This window comes from Homalodisca vitripennis, chromosome 4 (assembly GCF_021130785.1).
Source record: "Homalodisca vitripennis isolate AUS2020 chromosome 4, UT_GWSS_2.1, whole genome shotgun sequence".
Classification (NCBI taxonomy): domain Eukaryota; kingdom Metazoa; phylum Arthropoda; class Insecta; order Hemiptera; family Cicadellidae; genus Homalodisca; species Homalodisca vitripennis.
The window spans coordinates 119,106,623-119,121,281 of NC_060210.1; the positions used below are offsets into that span (position 1 = coordinate 119,106,623).

Below are 14,659 nucleotides of genomic sequence, written 5' to 3' on the forward strand. Positions count from 1 at the left end.
CTACAACTAACAGTAACATGTTCTGTCTACAGACCCACGGGTACTGCCGAACAGGTCACCTGTGGTGGACATGAGCTGTATATCCTCGGAGAGCACTTACGAGTCAGCTGCCAAACTACTACAACATCCAACAATACGACTACAACTAACCGTGTAACTGTGCTGTCTACAGACCCACGGGTACTGCCGAACAGGTCACCTGTGGTGGACATGAGCTGTATATCCTCGGAGAGCACTTACGAGTCAGCTGTGTCAGCTGCTCACTTACTACTACACTACACAACATACATACAATAATACGACTACAACTAACTGTGTAACTATGCTGTGCTGTCTACAGACCCACGGGTACTGCCGAACAGGTCACCTCTGGTAGACATGAGCTGTATATCCTCGGAGAGCACTTACGAGTCAGCTGCCAAACTACTACAACATCCAACAATACGACTACAACTAACCGTGTAAACTGTGCTGTCTACAGACCCACGGGTACTGCCGAACAGGTCACCTCTGGTGGACATGAGCTGTATATCCTCGGAGAGCACTTACGAGTCAGCTGCCAAACTACTACAACATCCAACAATACGACTACAACTAACAGTAACACTGTTCTGTCTACAGACCCACGGGTACTGCCGAACAGGTCACCTCTGGTGGACATGAGCTGTATATCCTCGGAGAGCACTTACGCGTCAGCTGCTAAACTACTACAGCTTTAAAACTTCGACTACAACTAACTGTAACTGTAACTGTGCTGTCTACAGACCCACGGGTACTGCCGAACAGGTCACCTCTGGTAGACATGAGCTGTATATCCTCGGAGAGTACTTACGAGTCAGCTGCTAAACTACTACAGCTTTAAATACTTCGACTACAACTAACTGTGTAACTGTGCTGTCTACAGACCCACGGGTACTGCCGAACAGGTCACCTCTGGTAGACATGAGCTGTATATCCTCGGAGAGTACTTACGAGTCAGCTGCCAAACTACTACAACATCCAATAATACGACTACAACTAACTGTGTAACTATGCTGTGCTGTCTACAGACCCACGGGTACTGCCGATTAGGTCACCTCTGGTAGACATGAGCTGTATATCCTCGGAGCAGTACTTACGAGTCAGCTGCCAAACTACTACAACATCCAACAATACGACTACAACTAACCGTGTAACTGTGCTGTCTACAGACCTACGGGTACTGCCGAACAGGTCACCTCTGGTGGACATGAGCTGTATATCCTCGAAGAGTACTTACGAGTCAGCTGCCAAACTACTACAACATCCAACAATACGACCTTACAACTAACCGTGTAACTGTGCTGTCTATAGACCCTACTGGTACTGCCGAACAGGTCACCTCTGGTGGACATGAGCTGTATATCCTCGGAGAGTACTTACGAGTCAGCTGCCAAACTACTACAACATCCAACAATACGACCTTACAACTAACCGTGTAACTGTGCTGTCTATAGACCTACTGGTACTGCCGAACAGGTCACCTCTGGTGGACATGAGCTGTATATCCTCGGAGAGTACTTACGAGTCAGCTGCCAAACTACTACAACATCCAACAATACGACCTTACAACTAACTGTGTAACTGTGCTGTCTACAGACCCACGGGTACTGCCGAACAGGTCACCTCTGAGCTGTATATCCTCGGAGAGACTTACGAGTCAGCTGTATATCCTCGGCACTTACGACAGCTGCCAAACTTACGAGTCAGCTGCCAAACTACTACAACATCCAACAATACGACCTTACAACTAACCGTGTAACTGTGCTGTCTATAGACCTACTGGTACTGCCGAACAGGTCACCTCTGGTGGACATGAGCTGTATATCCTCGAAGAGCACTTATGAGTCAGCTGCCAATCTACTGCTGCATCCAATAATACGACTACAACTAACTGTGTAACTATGCTGTGCTGTCTACAGACCCACGGGTACTGCCGAACAGGTCACCTCTGGTGGACATGAGCTGTATATCCTCGGAGAGCACTTACGAGTCACCTGCCAAACTCCTACAACACCCAACAATACGACTACAACTAAACGTGTAACTGTACTGTCTACAGACCCACGGGTACTGCCGAACAGGTCACCTCTGGTGGACATGAGCTGTATATCCTCGGAGAGCACTTACGAGTCAGCTGCCAAACTACTACAACTTTGAATACTACGACTACAACTAACCGTGTAACTGTGCTGTCAACATACCTACGGGTACTGCTGAACAGGTCACCTCTGGTGGACATGAGCTGTATATCCTCGGAGACCACTTACGAGTCAGCTGCCAAACTACTACAACATCCAATATTATGACTACAACTAACTGTGTACTATGCTGTGCTGTCTACAGACCCACGGGTACTGCCGAACAGGTCACCTCTGGTGGACATGAGCTGTATATCCTCGGAGAGCACTTACGAGTCAGCTGCTAAACTACTACAAGCTTTGAACAATACGACTACAACTAACCGTGTAACTGTGCTGTCTACAGACCCACGGGTACTGCCGAACAGGTCACCTCTGGTAGACATGAGCTGTATATCCTCGGAGAGTACTTACGAGTCAGCTGCTAAACTACTACAGCTTTAAATACTTCGACTACAACTAACTGTGTAACTGTGCTGTCTACAGACCCACGGGTACTGCCGAACAGGTCACCTCTGGTAGACATGAGCTGTATATCCTCGGAGAGTACTTACGAGTCAGCTGCTAAACTACTACAGCTTTAAATACTTCGACTACAACTAACTGTGTAACTGTGCTGTCTACAGACCCACGGGTACTGCCGAACAGGTCACCTCTGGTAGACATGAGCTGTATATCCTCGGAGAGCACTTACGAGTCAGCTGCCAAACTACTCTACCTCTCCGTACGCTGGGCCCGCAGCATACCTTCTTTCCAACAGGTGACTATCATAGCTCTCGTAGCGATTATATACGAGACACTGTTAATTTTTTTTATCCTCTTTCTGGTATACACGTGACAAGAACGTAAGTATGAAAAAAGTTGGGAGGTCCAGACAACTGATATTCTTTCGTATTGGACAGAGAGTAAGGCCTCATTTTGTTCCTTAAAAAGGGTTTGACCCGTGTCTTTGTTGAGAACGATCTTTCAGCAGTACATGCCAGTAATATTGAATTATTAAAATAATCATTATTGTTTACTAAAAAGGTATTTGAATAAAATGAAAATTTGGGATGTCCGGACCCATGGACTCCCTCGCTGGCTACGTCCTTGACACGTTACTATTTAACAAACATATACACGTTTCAAAGTCCCAAAACATACTTTGGAGAAATTTAGATCAAATGAGTGATGCTAAAAATATAGGCAATTATTTATGGAAATTCTACACACGAACTCTCCATATATATACTATCAAAAAGTGTAAGATGGCAAAAAGATTTAGAATTTCTAATCATTGTAAAAGTTGTGTAGCTGTTGCTTAACACAATTGTAACTCAAAGTAATACAGGCATAGGCACGTGGGTATTGCGCTGGGAAGGTACAGCGTTTCTAATGAACAAGAGATTGCGTGTTGATGTTACTTTAGAATCCCATGAATGAAGCAAATCACAACTCACCATAAACATTGGTAGAGACCCATGTTTGTAGTTTGGAAGCCGAAGGCCTATTTGCATTGTGTAAGTACATAACCTGATTTTGTTTAAATCGGTAGACAAGTTTTTCCTATGAAAGATCGATTGTCAGTTGTGCTAATTTTGTTGGAGGTCGAGATGGGTAGGTATCGGAACTGTTAACAGTATAAATCCACAACTATTTTCTCAGTTTCAATTTTTTCTAGCTTGATACACTTTAAAATGACCATCGGACGTATAAATAATAGTTATAACTACAAACAACTAGACAAAAAGAGACTGAAAGCCACTTCTATCAAGGTCTTAGTTTGGTTAGCTGGCGCTGATTTAACATTTATTTATGTGTCTAACGATTGATTTGAGTGCGGCAAGATTATAAAAGTACGACCTGGAAAGATTTTATCATTTCATATGTTTTACCATTTTAATACCCTTTCATTTTGACATCAACGAAAACTAGTACTACTGATGATCATTTTCTTCCTTGGGGGAGATGTCGAAATGGGAGGATGAAGAAATGTTGTGTGATCATACAGAGGAAATTTGATCTTGGAATAGTAAGAAGACAGTGATACGTACAATAATCAACATAATAATTTGTGGTTGGCAGCCTTTGGTTGTCAGAAGGACATTTTGTCTTCTCTGAATCACAAGAATGCGATGTAAGTTGCCTGAAAATAATACCTCACATTCCATACCAAAGATGTTTCATGCAGCAAAATAAGTGAGATACCGTATATGTTTTATCCCTTTAAGGACCATAAGAAATGTGGCATGAAAAAAAAGTTTTTCTTCTTGTAAAACATATTGCAGTTATGTAACTAAACTATTTATTTGTATTTAAAATAATTAGTACACACCTAGTTTATTATATATGGCATGGGACAAATATGTCCCTACGGACGGTAACGGAACTTGACAAAGATACTGCCAATGCCATATATTTGTCCCAAGCGGACTCTAGTAAAACCTAGTAAATTGAGTAGTCCTCTATATTTCTGTAATTTTACAAGTCTTTGTAGGTTTATTTAGGTGATTGAAGTAAATATTATTTAATAAAAAGTTATTTTATTTACAAAATTATGAAATTACAAAACTTAATTATCAATATACATGTTCGAAAACGTGTCAGTTTATTATAAAAAAAATAACAATAGAACATTGTTCTTATGTTGATTAGTGAAACTGTTTCAAAGCAGTTTCTTTCATTGGGTTAAAGCATAAATGAACTTGACATATTACACATATACAGTTTGTTCGGTTTTCTACTTTGTTCTTGGCACATTCAACACATCGACGTCTGATATTTGTCTTTTTCATGATATGTTCTGGCTTCAATGAGGGTCTAAATATATTTAGATTTCCTTGACAATGGAGTATTGGGAAGTGAAACGCATTCTATTTGTGTAGTCACCAATTAGACCTCGTGCTATCATTTGTCGGTACTCAAGAGATTGTAACAGCTTTTGAGCTCTCATTCTTCAAACAACTGATTGTAAATAATACAAGCATTATTGACAGAAATGTCAAAAAGATCAAAAAATAACCTAAGGTAATACTTAATTTTTGACCTCCTGTCTACTTCATAAGTCACTTTTTTCTGGTCCATCAGGTCAACGCCGCCCATGTACTTGTTGTACTCATTTACCATTTTAGGGCAGTCAATTTTCACTTTTTCATTAGAACCTTTTTGTCTGCGTTCAACAGTCACCTTGCCTAATGGAGAAATAAAATTAGATATCATAAGAACTGAAACGGTTGTTCCATCCACTTGACACATGATACACCTTTGTCAGTTGAAGCGAAGTCAATGTCACCCCGGCTCATTTCTTTGTCTGACTTCAAGCATTTTGGCATTTCTTTACGTTCCGAACGAACAGTACCACATGCCATCAGTTGTTTTTCTAACATTTCAGTTTGTAAAAGGGGAGAGTTGAAAAAAGTTATCAAAATAGAACTGGATACCTTTACCACCAAGGTTTTCTGTCATTTGTAGAATAATACCTTCCCCTAGGCCACGTTCTGGATTGGTTTTCTTTCCAGTATAGATATCAAACTGGTACAAATAACCTGTTTCAGAGTCACATCTGCACCACAGTTTGAAACCCCATTTTACAGGCTTATTCTTTATGTATTGTTTCATGGCATTTTGACCCTTGAATTTAACCATATGCTCATCAATTGATTGTTTTTCTGAATTTTCTCGGGCTTTTTGAAAATGTAAATTTAGATGATTTATTACTGGCCTAATTTTTTTTGCTTTGTCATAGGTTGAGGAAGATCGCGTATTAGCGTTATGCGTGGAGTTGTCACTGAAATGCAGTGCAGAGCGAATTTTTTCGAATCTTATACGGGGCATGACATTAGAAACATATGGCACTTGAAGGTCTGGTTGAGTTGACCAATAGTCTCTTATTGAGGGAAGAATATGGGTATCCCATGACTAAGTTCATTCCGAGGAAAGCTTTTTATTTCATCTTCATCAGTTTTAAAATTCTCACCATTTTGTTCCATATACAGATTTGGACTGTGTTGCACGATAAGTTCAACAAGACTGTCAAATCCTACACATTCATTGAAAATTTGTAAAGGATCGATATTGTTACCATCATAAGGAATATTGATATCTGAGAATGTTTGAAAACATGTTGGTGTAATTTCTTCATTTGTATTTTGGGCTGTAACAGGCTTATTGTAAACATTTTTCCAGGTCAAAATTTGATCTGGTTTGTTTTTTGAATTAGGTCTACGCCTTTCAGAGGATACATCACTAACATTTTTTACACAATTACTTTTTCTTTTTGAAGTTATATTATGTTTTTCAAATTGTATGTTATTATCAAGCATGGGGTTCGGTTTGATGTACATTTTCACTGAAAGAATGTGAAGTTGAAGGAAAATCAGACAAATTGTCATTCTGTACTTTAGAATCAGTTTGGTTTTGAGTTACAATAGTCAAATCAGTTTTCTGAGTATTACTTGTATTTAGCTTTTCAATTATAACTTCCTTATTAGTATATCCAACATCCTCACCTAAAAACTGACAATCTTCTTCATCAAGGAGTAAATTATCTTCATTATCACTATCTTCTGCCACAAGATACTGTAAAATTTCATCTTGTTTTATGTAAAATAAACGTTTCACTAACAGAATCCATCTCACCAACTTCAAATTCAATTACCCTAACTAACTAGTAAGAAGAATAAAATGGCATAACCTTCAAAATCTAATTTGCCAAACTGAAGGTAACTGTAGTCAGCTGTTCTCAATAAGGCTAGCCAACCTAATTTCCCTCACAGTCCATAGGGACATATGTGTCCCAACGAAAAAAAAGTGTAATTATAAGCAAATAAAAAATAATATTATCAGATTTTCTTCCTGAATATATTGGTCATGTTGTATTATGATAATATATCAAGCAATTCATAAAAATGTGCATTATGAATGTTTGTGCAAAAATAATAAAACTAAGAAACACATTTATAATTATATTGCATAATTAGATATTTTTAATAAAATAAAGGAGACTTTGTTTTACGGTGGGAATATTTTTTAAATGTATTTCTAAGCTTTTTGAATCGATAATAATTAATATTTATGAATATTAACTTGACTGGGATGTAGAAAAAAATTATTTATTCTGGGGACACATGTGTCCCTTGGTCCTTAAAGGGTTTTATTGTTGTGCTCACATAAAGTAGCTATAATGAAAAGGTTTGATTTAATGTAAAGTTGAGTTTAGCTCTAACAGCTTTGAGTCCATTTTGAGCTTCTTCGTCGCCGACTTTTTTTCGGTCTCTTCAGACAAACATGACTCTAAATTCCTCCAGGAGTCAAGTCTGCGATAGCGTCAGGAAGCTGCACTAAGAGGAAGGAGAAATGAAGCAAACTCACATTCCCTTTAATTGTTGTGTCACTGATATTTTTGATCTTGTATAATCACTTAGCACACACAGCAACAATTTTCTTTCTTTTTCAGTATAAGATGTCCATCAATTTGATGTCATAAGTAACCAAAGCCTTTTCGAACTTAGACTTTTAAATACACTTCTAATATCTATACACCTACATTATCTAAAACTGAAAATTCTTCAAACTTTGCGTTATTTAGTTTTAAGAAAAGTCTATCCAATTAATCAGTAACTATAAGCTCAATAATAAAAAGTTATAATGACGAAACTTAGCTGCTTGTGCACACTTTAAACTGATTAATTGGAACCAAACTTACCTTAAATAATATTTGTGCAGAATTTCTTATGATAATTATTTTGGAAGACTACTACTATTAAACGTTGCATTTAGCAATTTCCAATAACTGACACCACTGAATCATTAAAATTGTATTACAGTGACTGGTATGTCAGATTGAGTGCACCTGATGAAACAATGAGACCGCTTCACACCTATTTATAGGCGTCTCTGATGTCGAAATGATATAAAGGTTCGTTTTGAGCTTCTTTTTGGATGTCTTCAGACGAACGTGACTCCAGATTCTAGGAGTTAAGTCAGAGACAGCGTCAGATACCAGGCGCTGCAATAAAAAAGGAAGTGAACTGCAGCCAAATTCAGCATTCAAATTTAAATTTTATTTTGCAGGGATTTTAATATTTGGCATATAAGGAAGATGATAGGGCAGTGAAGGTTAGACACTGACCGTGTACTGTGCAGCTCTGTTCCAGGGACCAAGGCATCCTGCTTGAAGATGCTTGGAGTGCTTTGTTCATACTGAGTGCTGCCCAGTGGTTCCTTCCCATCGATGAAGGTAAAATAGCTCCTTTAGTGTTTGAAAGCACAGTCACATATAAGTTAAGAAATAATACTACTCAAATGTATAAAGATGTATTTATAAATAAATTAAGATGATAGTGGTGGAAATAAATTATTATTGCCATTAAGACTAAATATACCAGAAAATGGAACAAAATTTATCCGATGGATGGCAATAGAGGTGCTATGGCCAAATTTACTTTCCTGTTGTTTCCTAAATTTTCAACCGATGTAAATTTTAAAAATTAGATAGGTAGTAAACCAAATAACTATAAAATTTTATGTAAAGACTCAGAAAATTATTATATTTATAACAACAAGATTTGTAAGACATTTCATTGTATTTTTTTGTATTTGACCGTTTCTGTCACATATGGGTTTAATAAATAAATCAAATTAACATATGACTTGGGTACGGTACACACACACAGTGACAGCCTATGCATGTCCGACTTTCCCTTTCATATAGGTATGCCACGTAGGCATATTGCAATGCGACAGCAAGATGTCCTAAGGGATTACAAGAACAAACGTCTCTGCCTGTTCACTTGCATTTGGGAAGATATTGCCGGACGTACTGCTTTATCATCTGCCGTTGAGGAGAAAAAATTGTAAATGAAGAAGTGTGCACACTGATTTTCTTAGGTAGCCTACATTTTGCCTACCAAATCGGCCTAATGCAACTATCCTCATATATCTCCTCATAGAACATGACCCCAGAGTCTACTCTATAGGTCTAGGTATCATTTTTTTCTGTTTATATATATACAGTCATAGGCGTATCCAGTGTGGAGGGGGGTATGGAGGTTTTAACCCCCCACTGATAGAAAAATTTAGATAAATTTTAACTTGTGTTAAACTAAAACGAAAATTTGTAGTCGGATCATGTCCATAGTACAGTTTCATTTTTATTTGTTTTGATATTTGATATAATGTCTGACAGGCCGGAAACACAAAGCTTGCGCGCAGTATTTTTCGGAAAGAAGAGGCCATGCACAACAGATAGGCTTTAGAAATACAAAAACGTCAGCCCCTTTCGCACACCTCCCGCGCTTCAAGTGAGACAGACGCCTAGTAATGACATGAACGCTTACCGATCATCACTTTGAACGGTTAATTTATAATAATCTTAACATCATTCTTATCTTTATTGTTGTTGACGGTAGTTGTGTATTAGTAACTTTTGTTTATGATAAGTGCTGACAGCGTTAGTAGCAACAAAAAATAAAAGCACCTATATCTTTAGTTTCGCGATTGTACTATTTTAAAATCTTTTAGTTCATTCGCTGTTGCCGTTACACTTCTCGGTAAGTTTCTACCAAAATTCTTTAACCATGGTAGACAATTCTACCAAAAATTCAAGAGTAAGACATAAACAAAATTTACAAGACGCGTTTTTATGGTTGTTTTTATGCTGATTTGCTAAAGTTATGCAATGACAGAATTTATAACACATTTTAATAATCATATGTTCACAAAAACTGTATGCACACAACCAAAGTAAGGAAAACCCGTGGTCTCATAAACTATTCAATTAGAACACTGTTAGTTAAAAACAGCCTCTATATTCTCTGTATTGAGGACTTTAAAATTGTCTGTGTGGTCCTAGGGTTGCTGGTCCAGGGTTGTGCAGCCCCTCCGTCCAGACACCCACAGTTGGAGGAAGATGCCCGAAAGTTGAAAGACATCATTACCAAGTTCTCAGCGCTTAGGGTAGATCATACAGAATATGCTTGCCTTAAAGCACTTGTTTTGTTTAAATCAGGTATGTATAAACTAGTTTTAACCTTGAAACTAATGTTACGGATAGAGATAACATATCCTTCGACTTACTGTTAAACATACAAACATTAATGTTACATACAAACCTTCTAATGTAATTTCTGCCACAAAATTAACTGTAATGTGGGTGAAAGATCTATTCTCTTGCAAAGTCAAAGCTAATTTTGAAGTATACATTGTAGATGACATTTCCTTTAATTTCTTTGTACTGTATTTAAATTCATGTATACTGTTGTTTTACATGCATGATATTAATTGTAAATGCGAAAAGTAAGGGAACCATTATTTTCCTGCACATTTTCCATCATTCAGTGATACAAAAAATCAGTAATACCATGAATGTTGGAAACTCTTCGGAAAAATCCTATTTTCTTCACAATCCCTTCATCATCAAAAACAAACTTGTGAGCAATAAGTCTAACAAAGAAATGAAAAGTATTATGGCTCTAGACATTGAAGGGTCTGAACGAGAAGTCTGCATTCTCAATTTTAGCTTCAAAAGTAATAAAAAGCCACTGTAAACACACAAAAGTGGACTCATCTCCAAGACAATGTGGAATGTCCCTTTCTTAAGTGTATGTATCTTGTCACTAAAAACCATATGATTGACTGGTTAAAGGAATTTAAATGTAATTCTAATTTATTTAAACATAAACAATTATAATTAACTATTTATTCTCTGACAATTAAAATGCATATTTTAATGTAACATTATACTCTAGCAGTTTCCTCTGAAAGCTCAAAATTTTATTATGTAATAACCTGTTTTTTTGTAATTCTAGAGAAAAGAGGTCTTAGAGAACCCTTCCATGTAGAGTTGCTGCAGGATCAAACACACGTTATGCTGCATGAATACTGCAGTGTCCAGCACAAGGCAAGGTGAGATCATACAGTAATTAAATCTAACTTTAATTTTCCCTCTGTTTAAAATTAGTAAAGACTCGAATCTTCAAATATTTTTGCTCCTATTTGCAAGAGAATTGCTAAAGAATGGAGATTAATAGAGTCATCATAATTATATAGTTGCTACATGACTAGTTTGACATTGTATGAGCATTAGCCAAAATTTATAGGCTGGATTGGATCAACCCTTTAACACAAGAAGGCAATAATTACAGACTTCGCTGTACTATATAAAATGCTGTTGTTCTTTGGATTATGCCTGGAAAGGTACTAGCTACAGTATTGTAGTCTATCTTCCTATTCTCTGGTTTGATTTCATTATTAACAAAGCTGATTATTAAGACAGTTTTTGTCTTAGAGGAAATGGTATTTTGCTTACTATTTCTAAAGACACTTAGGCTACTTCTAACAAACCCAAACAATGACCTTGATCCATAAAAAAGTAAAATCTGAGATTTGTAGATCTCTAAACAGGATTTTTTGTTTCCTTGCTATTGCTTTTATACATTTTTGCATTTCCAATCACCCCACCCCAAAATACTTTGAAATTTAGTAGTGAATATAACATTCTGTTTGGTAATACATGTATGAAAGATCTGATCTATGGCTGGTTTGTTTTTCACTTTGTTTATGTTTGAGATTAAAAGTATCTTTTTGTTTTTGGATTATTTGAATCTGGCAGCTCCTTATAAATGACATTGACTAAAGATCTTATCTTACAATTTCCAACAACAAAAATTTCTAATGGAATGGTTCTGATAGTGTTGTACTGGTAACGGACAAATATTATCCTCATCTTGAATTTTCATTTATGTTCTAAATTGGCCATAAAAATTCTTTAACACCAATTTCAAATTATTACTCAGATACTCCAAATGTGTACTGCTGATGAATTTTTTGGCCAAGCAACTATAGTCAATGAAGTTCTTATGAAAATAAAGAAATTTGTTAACATATCCTATGTAATTTCCTGCAAATTTATATTGTTTAAGACAAGGTGGTAATTTTGCTCACAAAAAATTAAATCTGAAGTGGAAAAGAATTAACAACTCTTTAGAAACCAATACTGAAAGTGGGCCACCTTTTAAATTTAATGTATTCATTATATTTCATCCTCTCACTAAGAACTTTAAAACTAGTTCATGCTGCATACTTAGGACAAGAATAGGCTGCTTTGAACAGTTTATTCTTCGAGAGTCTATGCCTCGCTTTTGATCATTACAGGAACTCAGAGCATGATGACACCAATATTGTAAAAGGTGTTAAAAAGAAGGAAGTCACTGACCATATTGTTTGTTCAGTGTATTACTATGTAAAAAGAATCTTTAAAACTAAAAAGACAGAAAAAAGATACTGCAACATCGGTGACGCTGAGCCTGAAGGAGCTGATTGTAGTAGGAATCTACAAAGGAATCAGTATCATACTCTTGATGTGGAAAGCAGTCCTGCTAGTCCAGCAGGGAGTGATATCTGTCTGAGCCTGTTTCTTACTAGATGAGAATCCTTCTCAACAATCTCTAATACAAGCATTAGCATTTCCCCATTATGACAAATACAATTGTTGGAGGGATAATTGAAAGCTTCGTTTAATAAATAAAAATATATAGTACACTAGCTGTTTCCCGCGGCTTCGCACGCGTCTCTTAAGCTTTGCCCGTATATTTCTTTGCCTTCAAATAGTGTTTGGATATTTTAATATACGTAACTACTGTGTTGTAATTGCAGTTTATAATGTGCAGGCGCTTTGATAACTTTTATATCTTGCAGTACAGCCTGGTGGTTAGTTACATCAATGGGCATTGCGTATAAACCTTCTACATAGAAAAATACAAATTTTCATAGTGATCGGTCCAATAGTTTCTGAGTCTATAAAGGACAAACACACAAACATTCATTTTTATATATTATGATTGCAGAAACAGTTTTAAACAAAATTTGTCGTTTCTCTTAAGCTTACTCTATGCTTTAAAACTATAAGTGTAAAGAAATTTATATATAAATATATTTTTTGTCGCATTATATATGTTTACAAAGAACAGCTGATTAAAAATTTGAAAAGACTCTTTCACTTAATAACATATGTTTGCTGCAATGCATTTCTTACGGGTATTTCTGTAACCAGTGGGGCGGAATCCTGAATCGGGAAAGGGATAAAAAGTATCCTATAACCTTCTACAGATCAAGACGAACAAATTTAAAAAAAAATTAGGCGAATCCGTCCAGCCGTTTGTGAGTGATGCTGTTACACACGAACAGTTTCATTTTTATATATATAGATAAATAAAACTTTAGTTAACATTGCAGTTAAGTTTATTTGTGTTATAGGAACTAATTAGGTTTATGTCACAGGTTTGGTAAACTTCTCCTTTCCCTCCTGTTGGTCAGCAGTGTCAGCAGACAGAGCCTCCAGGAATTGTTCTTCCAACGAGCTCTCGGAAATGTTCCCGTCGAGAGGTTACTGAAGGACATCAACCTCCCATCATTTATCTAGTCTCGTGTTTAAATGTTTTTTGTTATTGTTTTTACTTTGTTATTATTTTTTACTGTATTGTTGTGTGGTTGAAGCTGTTTTAATCACCTTAAAATGTAAATACTGACTAATAAATAAAAAAAACAAGATTTATTTCCTTGTAATTGTTATTGTATACTTGTTCCTACAGCAAATTGTTCCACACATTCATAACATGTACCCCATCGGGTACACATAATCTTTCACAACTGTTGTGTACTCCATCGGGGTACGTATTTCCTTATTGCGTTTTTATTGTTTGCCTGTATTGGGGGTTTGTTAAATATGATCCCACACTTAAAAAAATACCTCAGACTATTGTACACTCCTTTGGGTGCACAATTGCTTAATTTTCTAAGTAAATTAATTGTTTACATAACCTTGAGGTATACAGAGAATCATTGAAGAAACATATAGAAATTATTTTGTGCAAAATTGTGAAGCCTACATGCTTTTCTTGTTATACTAAGACGTTTAACATGAAATTATGTTTACGGATTTTTGCCATTATTATTGAATAATTTGATGGCATATAAAAAGGACTGGAAATTGGCCATCGTTGTGGGAGTGTTAAACCATGCAACCTAAATCAAGACAGATGCAAAGCAGAGGGTTTACAACACTTACTTTCAAACTTTTAAATTAAATGATGGATACCGGTACAGCATTCTGGAACAAAGATGCATGTAGCTGAGAAATACCTCTAATTTTTGCTGACTCTAATCCCTTGTGGTTTGGTTCATTGAATGTTTTTCTTAGTTCTCTGTGGCTCATGTGCATAGTTTGTTATTAAAAACTGGTTTACTAACTATCCACTATATATAACAGTACATAGCCACGTTTTTCTCAACTCATACATCAGCCTTCCACCCTGCTTCACTTCATAATATTATGGATTCTATGAACACTACTTTAAGCTCTTTCCTTTGATGGAACATTCAACAAAAGTACCTCCCCCACACCCATCAACAGTCAACAAGAGCACAGTGGAAGTAGTGCTTGGTGACCTCACACTAAGTGAGGCACTAAAGCAGAGCAGTGATTAAAGTACAGAGCTGGATATCAGTGTTGGAGGGGCAGTCTA

General features: G+C 36.5%; 1 protein-coding gene across 1 annotated transcript in view; it reads left to right on the forward strand.

Annotated features, from left to right (window-relative positions):
* The window catches only part of LOC124361168, a 30,193-nt gene extending 16,513 nt beyond the window's left edge, over positions 1 to 13,680 (forward strand). The window contains exons 26-37 of the mRNA XM_046815208.1: positions 33 to 251; positions 341 to 666; positions 905 to 964; positions 1,050 to 1,235; positions 1,618 to 1,723; positions 1,941 to 2,125; positions 2,365 to 2,565; positions 2,786 to 2,919; positions 8,283 to 8,376; positions 9,991 to 10,146; positions 10,946 to 11,042; positions 13,416 to 13,680. Coding sequence (XP_046671164.1) covers positions 33 to 251; positions 341 to 666; positions 905 to 964; positions 1,050 to 1,235; positions 1,618 to 1,723; positions 1,941 to 2,125; positions 2,365 to 2,565; positions 2,786 to 2,919; positions 8,283 to 8,376; positions 9,991 to 10,146; positions 10,946 to 11,042; positions 13,416 to 13,557 — 1,906 coding nt within the window. The 3' untranslated portion in view covers positions 13,558 to 13,680. The remainder of the gene's footprint in view (positions 1 to 32; positions 252 to 340; positions 667 to 904; positions 965 to 1,049; positions 1,236 to 1,617; positions 1,724 to 1,940; positions 2,126 to 2,364; positions 2,566 to 2,785; positions 2,920 to 8,282; positions 8,377 to 9,990; positions 10,147 to 10,945; positions 11,043 to 13,415) is intronic.
* The last annotated feature ends 979 nt before the right edge of the window (positions 13,681 to 14,659 follow it).